Source organism: Ostrinia furnacalis, unplaced genomic scaffold (genome assembly GCF_004193835.3).
Source record: "Ostrinia furnacalis isolate ACB-3 unplaced genomic scaffold, ASM419383v2 OfSCF5263, whole genome shotgun sequence".
Classification (NCBI taxonomy): Eukaryota; Metazoa; Arthropoda; class Insecta; order Lepidoptera; family Crambidae; genus Ostrinia; species Ostrinia furnacalis.
The window spans coordinates 30,081-48,946 of NW_021135502.1; the positions used below are offsets into that span (position 1 = coordinate 30,081).

The 18,866-nt window shown below is 40.6% G+C and overlaps 1 protein-coding gene across 1 annotated transcript in view; it reads right to left on the reverse strand.

The window, feature by feature from the left end:
• The window catches only part of LOC114360916 (spectrin beta chain, non-erythrocytic 5 kst), a 133,336-nt gene that overhangs the window by 26,800 nt on the left and 87,670 nt on the right, over window positions 1-18,866 (reverse strand). The window contains exons 33-41 of the mRNA XM_028315781.1: window positions 13,300-13,464; window positions 11,202-11,310; window positions 10,090-10,280; window positions 9,277-9,502; window positions 6,412-6,630; window positions 4,038-4,222; window positions 2,989-3,091; window positions 2,196-2,341; window positions 1,143-1,362 (exon numbers count right to left, since the gene is read on the reverse strand). Coding sequence (XP_028171582.1) covers window positions 1,143-1,362; window positions 2,196-2,341; window positions 2,989-3,091; window positions 4,038-4,222; window positions 6,412-6,630; window positions 9,277-9,502; window positions 10,090-10,280; window positions 11,202-11,310; window positions 13,300-13,464 — 1,564 coding nt within the window. The remainder of the gene's footprint in view (window positions 1-1,142; window positions 1,363-2,195; window positions 2,342-2,988; window positions 3,092-4,037; window positions 4,223-6,411; window positions 6,631-9,276; window positions 9,503-10,089; window positions 10,281-11,201; window positions 11,311-13,299; window positions 13,465-18,866) is intronic.

Consider the following 18,866-nt stretch of genomic DNA (forward strand, 5'->3'; position numbering starts at 1 on the left):
GAATTTGACAAGTGGAGCCTAGCCGTGTGGTGACGGCAGAGTAGAATACATTTGTCACCAACCCCTACTCTTCCCGCGGGTGTCGTAAGAGGCGCTTAGGGACTACACATCAAACAGAGAATGGGCAGCAGCGCTCTCTGAAAAACATCAATCTTTTAAACTGCGATCTCCAACCCGCCTGCCAAGCGTGGAGATTATGGCAAAACCCTCCACTATAGTGGAGGAGGCTCATAGTCCAGCAGTGGACTGTAAAGGGCTGTTGATGAGGAGCCTAGACCAGAGTAAATACAAATGAGTAGGTTATCTTCATATAAACCTGCTAATCCACGCTAAATTTTGTCAGTGTGTGCGTGCGCGCCGCATACGTATTGGCGCGCTCACATACAAACCGCGCCCGGTGCGTTTCTATGAAGATAACCTACTCATTTGTATTTACTCTGCCTAGACTCTCTATCATCAGTAGAAACTGATGACAAATCCACATGGATCTGTGGCGCAGTTCATTTTAGTGCTGTCTTTAGTCCTAAGAGACGCTGATCCTGCTGTAAGACAGGTAGTCAATCGTATTAGAGTCTCGAGACCACCAGAAACCAAGCACTTTAAATGAAGTCTTTAAACTTACTCTAAATTACAGGAATAAGCTTTAACATAAACACAACTACCAGATCTTATCTGCATCTGAGCGTCAATAGTCAGCAGATCATTCTCAGTGCTATCTCTAGTTTTGAACGTCATAGCGCCTGCTTCCAAGTCCTGAGACAGCTGGATCCTTTTGCCTTAAACAGCTGATGTTTAACAGGACCGTCAAAACTTGGAGAAGCTGAATAGAACCTTCCCTGCATCTGCGCATCAATAGCCATCAGGTCATTCTCAGTGCTGTTCCTAGTTCTCAGCTCACTGGTAAGTCCTGGGACAGCTGGGCTCTCTTATCATGAATCCTGACCAGATAGGTACCTCAAGAACTTAAGTAAATGAACAGAATCTTACCTGCATCTTGAGCGTCAATAGCCAGCAGGTCATTTTCAGTGGTCCTTAGTTTGTAGCGCCTGCTGGTCAGCCCTGGGACAGCTGGATTATAGCATTAGAGCTTCTAAAGTGACCCCTAAACGACTAAACCAGCCCCTAAATCACAGGAATCTCACCTGCATCTGAGCATCAATAGCCAGCAGGTCATTCTCAGTGCTGTCCCTAGTTCTCAGCGCCGCAGCGCCCGCTGGCAAGTCCTGGGACAGTTGGGCCCTCTTGTCGTGGACCCTGGCCAGTAAGTCAGCCACGTCGCGATGGAAGCGGTGTATTTCGCCAGCGGCGTGGAGTTTCGCGCCGCGGGATTGGATCTGGTCGACTAGGCGTTGCCAGGACTCGCTGGAGAGATGAAAAATACATTATTTTATGGAAATCTCAATTTCTACAAAGCACAAATAAAACTATGTATAGCACTGTAAAAAACGATTTTTGTCCTCGCCTAACTTCAAAACAAACTGTTTGGAAAATAAGTTAAAAAACCATAGTAAACGTTCGACCAAACCGAACCTTAAGTGCCTTAAGTAACATTAAATAAATTATGATCATCCGAACTTTAAGTAACATAATTATTATTTATTTTATGTTATAGCCATAGATAATTACTAATTAATCTACTCTTGCATTGGGGTCACCTGTAATGTTAGAGTTAAGATTGTTATTAAATAAATAAATAATCACGAACGCGTGTTTCTAGGCAAATACAGCAAATGTTTTACTATTCTGAAAAAACCGAGTTGGCGTAAGATAAATGACAAATTGAACCAAACCAAACTTCAAATAGAACCAAATTATTTTTTTCATTTTGACAGTTAACATAATAATTTATGATTTGCCGATTGTACAACTTAGGCCCGAATCATGAAAAATATGTAGAATAACGATTGACCGATATAATTTTATCTAGCTTTAGACTCTTAAACGAAGCGCTGAGCTTGAATCAAGATTATCCATCTAAAGCCAGGTCTGTGAGCACGTAGAATTTTGCCAATGACCCCAAGCTACCCATCCTTATCGCTCGCGCGTAATTATGTTGCTGTCGCACTCGCACACTCACTGCGGGCGCCCGTTACACAGTCGCGACGATAAGGATAGGTAGCTTGGGGTCATTGGACAAAATTCTACGTGCTCGCAGACCGGGCTTTATAAAATACATTTAATTTCATTTCACTTACCCCAGCGCCTCTTGTCTGCGCTCGATATCGGCGATGTATGGGCTGTCAGTAGCCAACAGCTTCTTGGCTAACTCCTCGCACTGGCTGAACCGTTCAGCACCGCTTTCCACGCGTAGGCGTAATTCCTCGAACTTGGACCTTAGGATCTGGGGAGGAAGGTTGAGTTTAGTGTACAGTTGCATGGTCAGAAGAACAATGGATTAACAATGTGTAGCGCAAAGAATTTTTGGACTGTTAGTGTCTTAAATCCTATTAAGGTTTGTCCATCTTCGACTTGATCTTTCGACTTGATCTCTAGATAAAAAATAAAAGTTTTAGTTTAAGCACCTGATGACACTGGGAAAGCAATATTAAAGGGACGCGTATAAGTGCCTTGAAATAAAATATAACACTGGCTAATAGAACAAATGACGCTGGGGACATGTAAAAAGCTGCCAGCTTATTTTTTGGCGTGACGATATTTTATTGAATTCCATTTCAGGATGTTCCTAATTCTTACTTAAGCCAAGCCCTAATACCTTTTAATTACGAGAAAATGGGGAATCCTCACTTCATTATAGCTGCATATTTCTCATTTGATGAAGAGCGAGGCCGTTCCATATTAGGGTTACAGTTTTTCTATGTGCTCTAATAAAATAAATATCAGCAAGGTTTTCTGCCACATTATACATATAGGGTGGAAACGAAAAACTGGTCACTGATCCTGAACGTGCACTTTCGTCTAGTTTTTTGATCGATAAATAATCGAGTGAGATCATTATCGTTTCCACCCTGTTTATAGCTAGAAACTCACCAGCAAGTGCTCGTAGTCTTGCCCGTAGTCTTCGCTGGAGGCAGCCGTGTACTGCTCCTGTATCCAGCTCTCTAGCTCAGCGCTCTCTGCCAGGTATTCATGTCTGAAATATAGAATAAAAGTTAACATTTATTTGAGAAATATACAATTTTCATACCTTAACCTAAAAATGATGGTCTTAAAACTACTATTACAGGTCTAGCAAATAGCTGAGTCAGTGCCTGAGGGCGGCGCGGGAGGGTAATGTCGAAAGATGGTCGAAGCATTGTGGCCATTCTGTGTATGAAGTTACAACGGATTCGATCACAAATCGCCATTTGTCTAGACCAGTGTTTTTAAACCTTTTTCATGACACGACTCCCCTCCCCCCCCCCTAGCATGAAAAAATATTTGGCGACCCTCCCGACTGTTCGCTTTTTTTTCATGCATTTTATAATGTTAAAAAGATGTTTGTAGGGACCGAATACTTCAATCCATACAACATTTTAATGCATTTGCATAAAGATTTTGAGTAAAAAAAAGAAGTTGTTTGCAAAAAAGAAGAACGAGGTTGAAAAACAATGGTCTAGACTAACGTCACAAAAACTTCCTCCCTGGTTTTAATTCCAGTCTATAATATAACAAAGTAAAACCGGACATTTGTGGATGCCCAGTGTGCGAGTATGGGCCGTATATCCTCTCTGCGCAATCACCTTCAGGACAGTGATGATGCTTGCTTACACTCACTCCCTCAGATAATACATTGTTTTCGTGATTCCCTTTAGAACTTGAGTGAATAGATGTGAATGGATAAGGAGATGTTTCGTGGCAGCCTGCAAGAGTGGAGTCAACAAGTAGCAACCTTAACCTTGCGTCTCAGCTCACTCGTTTTCTGACTAAATAATTCGCGAGTTAGTGGACATGACTTAGAATTATGACCGTTTTCACCATCAATCCCTAATTTTTGTATCGCTTAAAAAATAGGGATTGATGGCCGAATTACAGGGCCTAGTCTCGTAGGCCCTAAGAGTATACAAGCAGTTTTTTTACGACAAGAACCACAGACTAACCTGCATACGCTCTCAACCAGCGCTCGCTGCCGGTGCGCCGCAAGCCGCTGCAAGCGCTGCAGACTAGCTGCTAGCTGCTCGTGCCTCTGGACTAGCGCTTCGCCCTCACCGTCCGCCATCGACGCGGCCGCGCGACCCATCTCGGCGACGATGGCTGCGTATGTGTCTAGTTCTAGTTCTACGGCCTGTGGGGAAAGATTTGATTTGATAAGAAAGAAAGAAGAAGACATTTTTTTTTTTTACAAAATTACATCTACAGGGTGGAATTTTGTAATACCACCTGGAGGGAAAGTACTCTTAATACTGTAGATAGAAAATTTTACTGAAAGAAAACATTCCTTTATTTTTTAAAAGAAAATGAACTGCATTTAAAGATTTTCGAAATTTTTTCGAAAATTCACTACCATACCATACAATTTTCTGTACATCGTAATTAAAATTATTTCATGGTTTTCCTTTCATTTGATTTATCAAGTTTGTTAGAGAGATTTCATCCTTATACTTAACCCTAATGATCGATGCAATAAAAATACAGGATGTAATTTTATACAGATTTTAGTTGGTTAGATTCCCGGGAGTGGCAAGCAAATTTTTGGAAATCTTTGAATGCAGTTCTTTCAAAAATAAAGGAAAGTTTTCTTTGAGAAAAAAAATCGATCTACAATATTAAGAGTACATTCCCTCCAGGTGGCATTACAAAATTCCACCCTGTATACTAATATTATAAAGCTGAAGAGTTTGTTTGTTTGTTTACTTGAACGCGCTAATCTCAGGAACTACCAGACCGATTTGAAAAATTCTTTCAGTGTTAGATAGCCCATTTATCAAGGAAGGCTTAAGGCTATATACCATCACGCTACGAGTAATAGGTGCAGAGCAAAAATGAAAAATGTTGCAAAAACGGGTTTTCACACGTACGAAATCGCGGGCACAGCTAGTATTTTATATAGAACCGCTATGAATGGATCTGCGCGGCGCACTCAGCAGACGAGGCGAAGGAAATCGGCTAGACTTGCAGCGAGATCAAACGCGAAGCTCAAGACCGAACGCGATGGAGGACTGTTGTGAATGCCCTCTGCCCCATCTAGAGACGTTAAGTCAAGTAAATCATGAATGTATCTTTCAGAAACCGATAGGCCTTATGAAAGCAGTATCTTAGGCCCAAGTGGAATTGGGTTTTCTAGTGTGTTTGAAACAAGCGAGAAGGCCGTAAAAGAACATTGTTGGTTCATCTAATGCCTGCATGCATACAGCAGTTTCGTGGCTCTGTAATACTCACTTAGGCCCATATGGAGACTTCTAGTGTTTGTGAATCTTACAAGAGACTGTTTAAGTAACTAGAAAGCTTGCCCTATGCCTTGACAGCAGCTGGGAGACTATATTTACCTGTGCGACTCTTATTTCCGATAGCATTTGATCTCTCTGAACTGCGAGGCACTCTGTTACGCGTTTAGAACCTGCTAACGTTGTCTTTTATAACACTAGAGGCTGTCAAATCATGACTGTTTCACTTTATGTCGTGTCAGAAGCTGCGTAGCTCTCTGCAGAGTGTCTTTATTCCGATATTACGATCTTACTGTTGTTATATCGACTACAGACCATCTCACTGGCTTCTGTCTCCCTAAAGGGCGTAAAATCTTGCAGGAATCGTCTTTCATGACACTAGAGGCTGTCAAATCGTGGATCACTCACCTTGTGCCTCGTCAGGAGTTGCGTCGCCCTATGCCTGTCTCTGCCAACGTCAGCATCAGCTAATGCAGCAGCCTTATCCGCCATCCAGGCTTCCAGCTCGGCCGCGTCGTGCACGAACTGTTGCGCGCGCGCCGCGGCCTCGAGTCGCGCTGGAGTCACTTGGTGGCGAGTGAGAGCCATGAGAGAGACTGTGAAAGGAACTAGATAGATTACCTGTGATCTTGTCAGTAGTTACGTAGCCCCGTGTCATTCATTCAAGCCCACCTGGCGCGTGCGTGGCTCTATATCTGATAGGATACGATCTCACTGCAAGACAGCAGATGCATAGCGCTCTGTTACACGTTTAGAACCTGCTGGCGTTGTTTTTATAACTCTAGAGGCTAACAAATCATGGGTTTCTCCCTATGCCCTATTAGCAGATGCGTAGCCATCTGCAACGTGTCTTTATTCCGATATTAGGATCCTACTGTTGTTATATGGACTACGGACCATCTTACAGGCTACTGTCTCACCTTGTGTCTCGTCAACAGCTGCAAGGTTGTATCCTACTTTTTGATCCTGCAATGGTGCTGTAAGTCTGATCCTGTTTAAGTTACTTGACTCTCTGCAAAGTGTCTTTATTCCGATATTCTGGTCTTGCTCGCTTGTAATGCGAGAAGCTGTCAAATCGTGGATCACTCACTTTGTGCCTCGTCAGGAGTTGCGTCGCCCTATGCCTGTCTCTGCCAACGTCAGCATCAGCTAACGCAGCAGCCTTATCCGCCATCCAGGCTTCCAGCTCGGCCGCGTCGTGCACGAACTGTTGCGCGCGCGCCGCGGCTTCCAGACGCGCGCCGCGGGCTTCGGCCGCCGCTGATACTTCTTCGTAGGCGGTGGATAGCGACTCGCAGAGAGATGAGATCTGAAATGAAAGATAGATATTTATTTATTTGATCAAGGTTCGTTTCAGCCAAATGACGTCCACTGCTGGACAAAGGCCTCCCCCAAGGTTTTCCACAATGAACGGTCCTGCGCTGCCCGCATCCAGGCTCTTCCCGCGACCTTTACCAGATCGTCGGTCCACCTAGTAGGAGGCCTGCCCACGCTACGTCTTCCAGCCCTGGCTGGAAGACGTAGCATGGGCAGGATCAAGGTTACATTGTAGCATTCATAAAAAAGTATGTATAACAAGGCAGGTATTTGATTACAATCGCACCTGGCGTTAAGTGGGATGCAAGTGGGATCTAGGATGGTACATATCTTGTATCGTTAAACGACACATTGTTAAATGCAATTTAGTTATAGGTATATTATGGTAATAATTATCCTTGGACATAAGTCCCAGTTTCCGCCAAGGCGGAGCGGAGAATTTTTTTGAATAACCAATCAGATTTTATTGTCAACTAGCTGACCCGGCGAACTTCGTACCGCCTTAGCGTAGAGATTTTCTTAATATTTTTTTCCGTAAGAACCATCCTTGGACTTCCACAAACATTTAAAAAAAAGAATTATCGAAATCGGTTCAGCCGTTCACACGTGATGCCGTGACAACGCGAAACGGGTTTCATTTTTATATATATACACTCGCGAGCAAAAGTATGGAATCACTTACATGAAGTTGTTTCCACGCGATCTTGTGTACTAACGAATTTGTTAGTAACAAAAAAACTGGCACCATTTTAAAGATTAAACTTTAAACTTTAAATTGATACCAAATTCATTGAAATCACACCAGTATTTAAAAAGATATTCTGGTTAATGTGAAGAAGTAAGGAAAAAGACATGTATCAACTGTTTGATACGTCGCGAGTTGCGGCCTATTTACCCCCTATAAAAGCACGTGTTTTCGGATTTTTGCTTTCACACGTTGATTTTTACACATCTCTGCTTCTTTTGACACTTTACCTAGGATTCTACACCTTCAGATGCAGCACAAATCGTTGCACTATTGCAAGAAGAGCTCAGCCAGCGGGTTGTTGACGTCAGCTCCACATAAGCCAGTCCTGGGTTTCGAAAGTTTTAAGACGCTTTCGGGAGACTGGTGGCTTTATCCCGAGACCAAGTTTTAAACAGCGCTGGTGCACATCACAGAGGGATGACCGTTTTTTCATGTCAACCTCTCTATAAAATCGTCATTTAACTGGTATCGACGTCCAGCAAGAGCTCAGAAATGTTCGTAGGATAGCTGTTAGCAAGTGGACAGTTCGTCTAAGATATAAGCAATAGAATTTGACTCCAAAAAAGCCTGCCACGGGCTCGAAACTGACGGCAGGTCACCGATAAGCACGCTTTCAATTTGCTCGTACACATCTCGATGGGAAGTCGAGCAAGCCACCCCTATAAGCCAGTGTTTCAGCGAACCAGCACTGCACAAATCTCTCCCCAGGCCGCCTATAGACCCGACCTCTTCGACTGCTGCACTGCAAACACAGTCTGCATTCATCGGAGAACAAAACTCGCCTCCATTACTCGCCTTCCCATCAAAATAAGTGCGAGCTAATTGAAAGCGTGCTAGTCGGTGACTTGCCGTCAGTTTCGAGCCTGTGGCAGACCTTTTTGGAGTCAAATTCTATTGCTCATATCTTAGACGAACTGTCCACTCACTAACAGCTATCCTACGAACATTTCTGAGCTCTTACTGGACGTCGATATCAGTCAAATAACGATTTCATAGAGAGTTTGACATGAAAAAACGGTCATCCCTCTGCGATGTGCACCAGCGCTGTTCAGAACTTGGTCTCGGGATAAAGCCACCAGTCTCCTGAAAGCGTATTAAAACTTTAGAAACACAAGACTGGCTTATGTGGAGCTGAAGTGCGACAGCCCTCTGGCTGAGCCCTTCTTGCAATAGTGCAACGATTTGTGCTGCTTCTGAAGGTGTAGAATCCTAGGTAAAGTGTCAAAAGAAGCGGAGATGTGTAAGGATCAACGTGTGAAAGCAAAAATCCGAAAACACGTGCTTTTATAGGGGGTAAATAGGCCGCAACTCGCGACGTATCAAACAGTTGATACATGTCTTTTTCCTTACTTCTTCACATTAACCGGGATATCTTTTTAAATACTGGTGTGATTTCAATGAATTTGGTATCAATTTAAAGTTAAAAGTTTAATCTTTAAATTAGTGCCACTTTTTTTGTTACTAACAAATTCGTTAGTTCACAAGATCGCGTGGCAACAACTTCATGTAAGTGATTCCATACTTTTGCTCGCAAGTGTAGATTCCGCCTTGTAGCGTCAGGTCGCGTCCTGTAGCGTCGCATCGCGTCTTGTAGGGTCGCGTGCTATAGTGTCAGTCCATGTCACGACGCTTCAAAACACTCGTCGCTGATTTAAGACACCGCGTTCAGTAGCGTCTTTTAGCGTCCTGTAGCGTCACGTCGCATACTGTAGCGTCGCGTCGCATACTGTAGCGTCGCATCCTGTAGTGTCGCATCCTGTAGTGTCGCATTGAGTGCTGTAGCGTCAGTCCATGTCACGACGCTTCAAAACACTCGTCGCTGATTTAAGACGCAGCGTTCAGTAGCGTCCTGTAGCGTCGCGTCGCGTGCTGTAGCGTCAGTCCACTCACCTTGTCGACCTGCGGATGCCTGTCCTCCATCAGAGCGCGTCCCTGTCCGATGACGCGCTCCACCAGCGGTTTTCTACCAGCCAGCTCGCCAACAAGCTTGCTGTGTTTCTTGAGCGCCGTCTGGGCAGCGTGGAGGTCACCGGGAAGGGCTTCGGACGATGCCGCTGCTTTACGCTCGTTCAGCCAGTCCAGCTCGCCGGCTACTTCGGCAGCGAATTTGTGGAGCCTGCGAAAGAGATGTTTGGTTTAATAAGGCGCTTTTGAAAATTGAATTGCAAAAAAATATGTTGAGACTGTTACAGGATATCCCAGAATGAAGGTGTCTGATTGAAATATCTGAATGAAGTGAATTCTTAACGCAAACTGCAACTTTGTGTGTAGAATCGTTTCTAATAAAATTGTCTTAAGGCTGTGTTTCTTTATTAAAAATAAATTAATATTAAAACATCAAGTCATCATTCTCTCGCCATCCATACACAAAAACGAAAATAACAGAATAGAATATGCCAAAAGAGACTTTATGACTTTAAACATAAGACAAAAATGTCTTATCATACAACTCTCGTTAACTGTAGGGGGTACACCTATAGTCTGGTAGCCGAGCACGTAGAATTTTGTCCAATGACCCCAAGACTCATCCTTATCGCTCGCGCGTAATTATATTGCTGTCGCGACTGTGCGACGGGTGCCCGCAGTGGGTGTGCGAGCGCGATAGCAATATAATTACGCGCGAGCGATAAGGATGGGTAGCTTGGGGTCATTGTACGAAATTCTATTTGTTCGGCGACCGGACTTTATCGCAATAAGACTCACTGTAGACTAGTGCTGAGCGCTCTCCTTCTGTCAGCAGCTGGGGCATGTAATGCTTGAAGGGCGCGCGTCAACGCAGCGGATTCCCGCTGTATAGCGGCGGCGTCGAAGTGGCCGTCCGATACGAGGTCCTCGCCTTGCGCGGATAGCGACGAGGCCTTTTGTTCCCATTGGGTTAGCTCTTGTTCTACAGCCTGTTGGGAGATAACGACATATTAGTATAAAGAACACAGAAGAAAGTTATAGTTTCGAATCGATTCTTCCGCGAATGTTTGAGTGTTATCGGTACACGTTAAATGATCCATGAGTGCACACGCACACTACAATAATGCCGCTCGGATTGCTCGGACCACACATCACAAAGCTCTATTCAACGCTGAGCGTTCGATTTGCTGCTTCACTTAAGCAAGCATTGTTGGTGAATACGGGCACAGAATAATAATAAGTACTACGTACAGAAGTTTTACTTCGCGAAGGTATTTAAAAAAATGTATGCTCAATGTCATTAACAATATGGTGTAATTTAGCCTGTCTCAAGAGTCAAGCACCATTTTGTTGACAAACGTCAGTGATCGGCACTGCGCCGAAGCTATAGCGCTGACTTCGGTAAAATGATGTGACGTGAGGTGCCAAACTGCGGAAAATGGCGGAGGAAATACATGATTTAGCATGAATTATCAAGAATAATATTAACTACTTATTTACCTCTCAGTGTCTTGAGGCAACTGAAAAAAGTACATTCTGTGTTTTTATAATTATTTAGGCAGTTAAATACTGCACAGTATTTAGTACCTACACCATTTTCTTTATTTTATTCCATCATACACAAGAATACGCGTGCGTGAGTGTCAATGTTCGCTCGTATGTGTGGCCTTGTCGAATAGTATCCTGTAGGTGGGCCATCGTGCGTGTTTTGTTTTCGATGTAAACTCGCGGAGATGAACAGGCCTGATACGGGCGACAAATCATTTATAAATGGAAACAATACTTTAACACCGCGTTCTAATTAAATCGAGCGCCATCTAGGCTACCTACAGAAGTACATTTGACGGCAAATCAGACTACACTTTGATGCAAAATCAACCCTACCACAACTGCATAAGGTCTGTTCTCACCTGGTGCTGAGTCATGAGCCTCTTACAGCTCCTCAGGTCGGTGCCGACTTCCTCGCTCTTGAGCGCTCGCTCCAAGTCCACGAGCCGAGCCTTGGCGTCTTCCACGCTCCTGGAAATAATTATTGATTTATTTGGAAACTTCAGCAACTTTGTCGACAATTTATATTACAATATAAACAAATATTTCAGAAAAGGAAACTGGTTTCCTTAAAAAAAAAACCTAACATTTAGCCCGTCAATTAAGTTACTAAAAATATTGGACACGTATATTTTTATTTGTCAATCAAGCAAGTAATTACGACGTAATGGTGCGTTGAAGTTTCGCGTGACGTCACAAAGTTCTATACTTTGAAACACTCCTTGACGTCATAGGCCTTTTCTTTTGAATTTTGGCGCGCTTTTTCAATTAGTTTGAAAGATTGAAAAATACGCGTCGAGTATTTTTTGACAAGTTAACTGACGGACTAATTCGAAACTTTTGTTTTTTTACCGCGTTTAGAAGGCGCTATTCCCACCTCTCATTCCCACTGCTGCAACTACCGTATAGTGTAGTTTTGCAGGGCATCATTTTAGGACAGTCAATGCTGAACATCCCCAAGGATTTCCAGATTGGCCAGTTGGTAGCCGCCTGCATCCAACGCCTTCTTTAGAATTTTATCTATCCACCTTGTTGGTGGTCATTTTTAAAATTTTTGGGTGTACTAGACCTAATGCAAGGAAAAATGCAGTCTTGGGCAGTTGTGTTGCAAAGCCTTTTCGTTTATTAATGACATTTGTACTTAATTAACATTGTGTGACTTGTTTTAATGTTTATTTCTGACTGCAATGATTTGTGTTGACTTAGTAGGGAATTTAGTGCAATGATTTGTATGGAGACCCCTCCACTTTGGTATAGAAGGCTCATTTTTGCAACAGTGGTTCTTTGGGTGCTCCTGAGTGGATTTCCGTCGGTAGACATCGGGAGCCCCCCCTGTGGTAGCAGGGGGAGGGGGGGCAAGTTTCCTTCCGCCGCGCTTCACTTTAAGGCCCATATCTTCAAAACTATGGGTATTATGGAAAGTGTGGTATCATTTTCGGATAATTAAAGGATGGCGAATTCATTTCTAGAACAAACTTTTTGCCTTTTCATACAAAAAAATTGAAATATTGAGTAAAATTCACAAAAACCAAAAAGTATTTTTTTAAATAAACGTCGTTTACTTTTAAACCACTGGAGATAATCTAATAAAAAAAATATGACCTGAAAGCTACATTTATCAGGATTATAANTATTTTCGAATTTTTTTTTACGATATTTGGCACTAATAAATTCAACGACCTTTAAAATGGACAAGGAATAAGAATCGTTTTAATGACACCGCGGTGCAGAAAATCGACGCTCAAAGTGCTAGCGCCATCTAGCGGTGAGCGGTACAGGTGAACACCACGGTGCCGGTGTGGCGCTAGTAGTATTGATTATGAATGTGGTGTTACTCCAGATCTTCGATTTTCCTAGTTTTTATAGTTTTCCCTTTATGTGGCCATTAAACCCTAACTCTGTACCAAATTTCAGCTCTCTGAGTTTATGGGAAGTACTAGTTCTATTTTGATGGATCATCAGTGAGTGAGTGAGTGAGTGAGTGTCATAAATGCGAAACTTTGCTTTCACTTAACTTCAGAACTAAATGACCTACAGACTTGAAATTTTGGATTTTAAGTATGTGATTATAGCTTACTAGATGACGAAAATTTCTGCGTTCTGGTCTTATCCAGAGGTTCTCAAATAGGGGCCTGAAAATGCGGCGAAATGGTTCCAGTAAAGGATGGTACGACAGTGTTTGCTTCGCGCTCGACTTGGCGGGGGCACTGCCGTGCCCCCAGATAGATTTAACGATTGGCAGATTAAAAGAACAAAATTATTAAACGACAATATGACAGTTTTAGCAACTGACTCAAAAAAGACATCAGTTTCAATTTTAGTTTTATAGTCTTAAAGTATAATGCCCGTTTTCACCATCAATCCCTAATGTTTAAGTGACCCCTATGAATACAAAATTCCTGTTATGTGTTACTATAGCGGTCACTTAAAAATTAGGGATTGATGGTAAAAATAATAAACCTTTTAAATGTCGGAACTTTCAAAATACGGGCGAAATCGCTGTAGAAAGTAGTATAGTATACAATACTCACGCTCTCGACATTCCTGAGCTGTTTCTCGTTGGCCTGCAGTTCCCGTTCGAATGCCTCGTGCTTTTGCAGCTTGCGCTCCAAGTTGGCGAGATCCCTGCGATATCACAATATCGTTAACAATTTTATTCATACATCGACTAATCTTGGCGCACGGAGCTATTATTGTCCGAGCAAACACCGTCACTGTGTGCTTGCTTAACACACTATATAATTAACTTTTTAAAAAAATAAAACCGACTTCAAATGCGTGAACACAAAAAAAAACTAAAAATTAAAAATATTGCGTATAAAAAAGTTCATCCCCAATTTTCCACCCTTGGGGGTGAAATATTTTCTTCAAATTCGCATGAAACCACCCTTTTGATAATACCTATTCAACAAAAAAATAATCGTTCAAATTTATTTATAATCGGCGGAGATATTGCGTATAAAAAAGTTCATCCCCAATTTTCCACCCTTGGGGGTTGTTTTTTCTATTATTAAATTTAAATGGGACCACCCTTGAGGTATTACCTATACGCCGAAAAAAGATTTGTTCAAATCGGTTCATAATTGGCGGAGTTATCGCGTAACAAACATAGAAAAAAAAAACATACGGGTCGAATTGACAACCTCCTCCTTTTTTTTTAAGTCGGTTGAAAATTGGCGAATAAGTCATAGATTTTATAGCGTTGAAGATGAAAGAATCGCGGTCTGGTGGTATCACAAATTTTGGGTTTCTATGTAGCATTGTAAAGATGTATAGTTGTTATAATGAGGGCTATCGTTTTAGCGCTCACCAGTTAGCGCCACTGTAGAGTAAGGTCCTGTCACTTGCTAGTAGCGAAGACAGTGGCNTGCTACAGCATTAAAATATCTATCCAGTTCCAGGGTGCATTTTTCCAGTGTACATCTACAACACATTAGAGTGGTCTTTAATACATTTTGCATAGTTTGGAATGTGGTCGACTTGAAAAATTGTGTTTGCTCCTTGATAAAAATATTAAAACCTGTCTTTTAAGCACAAAAAATATGAATGTTTGGATCTTAAAACAGCAAAAACTAGTATTTAATGTAGGTATGGTAATAGATCCGGCTGGCTATCTAGAGTTTACATGCGATCTTTCCTGGTTTTAAATCAATTTTTAGAACTACGCAGCTTATTTATTTGGACTTCATTTAAACTCGCTAAGAAAAAAAAAACTAGATTTGATATTAACAAACATATTTGCTCGGGTTACTAAACGTATAAGATTTTTAGAGTTAATATTAAAAGAAAATGTATTTATAAATTATGAGGATCTACATTACTAGTAACTATTGTCTTGAAATAATATGTCATGTCGCCATACAATTCTTCAATGGGCAGATTATAGTGCATTGTTGGCTTGTCAACAAACGACACAAAATATCGATATTTGATGTATTGTTCACACAATTTTATATTGTTTATTGACAAGAACACGTGGATTTTCAGTAACTCTACCTTTACGGTTATGGTTTACGGAATGTAAATATTGTAATTACTGAAATAGTTTTTAAAATTATTCGTTTCGGCCTTGAACGGAACTTACGATGACTTATAACAAAATACACACGGTAATAAAATACATCCTTTAATATGTTCTACTTTACAGAGAGCCAGTTTATAAAGGACAGTTTTCCAAACCAAACAAGTTTTAAACCAAGGCCCAGTTTTTAGTTTCATAGTTAAAATAACTAATTGTTTTGCTACTAATAGTCTAGTCAAATTAGACATGAACCCTGCAATAATTCGCATACAGCTGAAAATTGGTACGAATGTTCGGAGCACCATTATGAATTAACTGTGAAAAGTCTCCATGGATCCGACAAGACGTTCTAAAAAAAATTCTATGTCAAAGTTAAAAAATACGGGTTTTTGAGATTTTCAGCCAAACGGTAAGTTTTATCACAAAAATATGTATGACAAGGTTTAAGACCATACAATTATCTATCAAAATTGTCTATACACTTTCTCCTAAGAGTCAGCGTTTCTGAGATTCGATGATCCGAAGAGTCAAAAAAGTGTTTTCTTCATAACGGTCTTACACATAAATATTAAATGGTTAAATATTAAAAAATGTAAACAAATATTTAAAAAATGTACTTAAAGTCAAGCTAACCATTGTTCGAAAAACTTCTTCTATAATTGGTTCTTCTTCTTCTTTTTTAATGATGTTGGCAATACACGTCGAGGTCGACTTGACAAAGATCAAGTAATGATTTAATGAAGGATGATAGATGATACCCCTTCCCACCCTTTGAGTCTCAGTAAAGTGGTGGTGCTTTACTGAGACCTCCTATGGACAACTTGAGAGAACCAGAAGAATCACGATGCACTGTTTTGCTTCACTACCCCACACTCACGCACGTTCACCAACACTCAATGGTTAATAATCCACCATTATTACACATTAATAGTCGCCCAGACACGAATTTGAGAAAATAAAACAAAACCGCTAACATGACGCTTCAGATTCCCGCCAAGAAGCCCCGACTATTGGTTATTTTAACTACTAATCAAAAACTGGGTCTTAGAAAACATTTTGCAGCTTCTGTCACCTATGTTAAAACGTTTTAGCAATGAAGCAAAAATACTTACTTTTGTATATTATCGTACTTTTTAATTAATAAAATATCTAACTCTACATATTAATGAAAGTTTTCATTTCCTTTCAGCTTTACCTAGAGAAGCGTATGATCTGGAATGGAACGAGGGTAGTCCGCCACACTCTCCAATTCGGAGCGCTCATGCTGTGCTGGTTCACGGTCCTATCCAGGATCTCAGACAACAGGCACCACTGGAGTGACGTGCTAGCTGGACTCTCCTTGGGTCTTGTTGGAGCTGTAGTTATGGTTAGTATTGGAACTGTTTAGATCTGAGATGGAATTGTGTAAAGCAATCGTAATCTTTTGACAGTTCATAACGTACGATAAAGTCAGTTAAACAAAGCGTTTGACAGAATAATGGTACGTTATGAACTGTCAAATGATTACGATTGCTTTATTACACAATTCCACCTCTGGTACTGGAACGTACAGGGTGGAATTTTGTAATGCCACCTGGAGGGAAAGTACTTTTAATACTGTAGATAGAAAACTTTACTCAAAGAAAACATTCCTTTATTTTTGAAAAGAAGTAGAACTGCATTCAGAGATATTTCCAAAAATTTCCTGCGACCATTACTAAATGATCCGGTCCGTAGTTGCGACTCGACAACTGTTTGTTTAGCCCTACCTACTGCTACCTAAAATCTTGGTAGTTCACTCTATCTTCAACCTCTAAGGGCCCACTTAAGCTTGCTGAATATACCTGCTGGAGTCATTTGCCTCGTCAGTCCTTTAATTATGATAGTTACGAGTAGAAAGAGCACTAGTTAGGTCTGATATCAATATTTCTAAAGCTGTACTGAAAATTGTTTATTTTTTTTTATTAAAACTTTAAACAATATTCAAGCTAACATAATTGGTTAAGTGATAACTTAATTATTATAGACTTTTAAGTAAATGACTTAATGACTTCCAAGTTAATTATCTCAGTTAAATTGAATTGAGATTGAAGTTTTAAGGTTGCGATGTTGTTTAGTGAAAATATGACGAGTAGTATCAGGTTGTTTACTTTACAAATAAATAATATAAACCTATTTACTGCAATTTCCTGCACTTGTCTTATCTTGAACTAAATAGTAGTCTTTATTACTCGTGTATTAAAATGTAATCTAGGTAAAACTCTACGTGCTAAATAAGCCCTAAATAAATAAGATATTTTGATATCCATAAAAACAAGAGCACGTGTAATTTTGCCAGTTCTGAAAAAAACGAGGAAAAATACGAGATTTCAAGTCATCCATACAAGGGAAAGTAACACTGTCTGTCTGTCACGCTTTCACGTCTAAAGCACTGAACTGATTTTGATTAAATTTGACATAGAGATAGTTTGAGTCCCGGGAAAGGACACAGGATAGTTTTTATCCCGGTTATTGAAACAGGGACGAGCGCGATAAAGTTTTTCTGCGAACCCGCGGGCAAAACTTGACTGTTTTACATTATGTTCTTCCTTGGACGCCTGTCTCTGGAGCTATGACTTGTATTTAATGACCATATTAATGATAATGTATTTTATTTTTGTATTTGATTTGACATGGTAATCCTAATTTATGACATGCAACTAAATGTAAATTAATTATATTATATACTAGCTGACCCGGCGAACTTTGTACCGCCTTAATGGCAATAAATAAGCAGACTTTTTGTTATTTCGAACGGGATAAAAAGTATCCTATGTCCTTCTCCTGGCTCTAAACTACCTCCCTGACAATTTTCAGCTAAATCGGTTCAGCCGTTCTTGAGTTATAAGTGGAGTAACTAACACGACTTTCTTTTATATACAGGGTGTTAGGTAAATGGGTATATGACCCGACACTAGTCCATGTTAACATGGGCATATAAATGATATGGTGAAGTTAGAAAATTGATATCTTCATTTTAGTTATTTTAATTTTCATACAAATCGGATTTTATAAAATTTATTTTGTATGAAAATAAAAAAAAATAAAATGATTGTATCAAATTTCTGACTTCACCATACCATTTATATGCCCATGTTAACATGGGCTAGTGTCGGCTCATATACCCATTTACCTAACACCCTGTATATAGATATGTGTTTTGGACCTGTCTGTAAACATACATTTTCTGATAATAAATAAATAAAAAAAAAGAAAGGTTTTTTTATTTTGTGGATGTCGTAAGAGGATAAATATGCGAACATCAGGTCTCCCCAACCTATTTGGCCAGGGTGGAAAGTGAAGGCCAAATCCTTCATTTGCTTCTAGTATATAGAAGAGCGTCATTTCCTGCAGTGGATACTAAATAACCTGAAAATAATGACGTATGTTTTCCAAATCATTAATAAGTGATTTCTCACCTCCTGTGCTGTCTCTGTAACGCAGCTTGTTGCAGCTTGATTCCCAAGCTGTTTGCAGCGTGAGCAGTTATTACTGATACTGTCCAATATAAACTAATGTCTCACCGCCTGTGCTGTCTCTGTAATGCAGCTTGCCGCAGCTTGCTGCCCTTATCGCGGGATGCTGCGACCAGCTGCTCCCAAGCTATCTGAAGCGCATGGAGTTGTTCTGATACTTCCGCTGCACGAGCCGGGTCTGATGTCTGGAGGGACTGGCCGATCTAAGGCACAACACAAAATAAAGATATACATACACATGATAATAAAAAGTTTGGCAAATGACCCATAAGGGATGAAAAATTTTAAGTTTTAGCAACTTGACAATTTAAGGGTCAACAATAAGGAGAACATTCATAAAATCGACATGGAAAACCATCAAAAATTTACTTAATGACAAGATTTTAGGGATCCCATTCATTTTGCGTGAAAACATGCAAAAAATCTGACGATGACCGCCGTAAAAATTGCGGACTTCTTATTCAATCATAATTATGTATTTTTTTATCATCATTTTATCAAAGTTTTAGTAA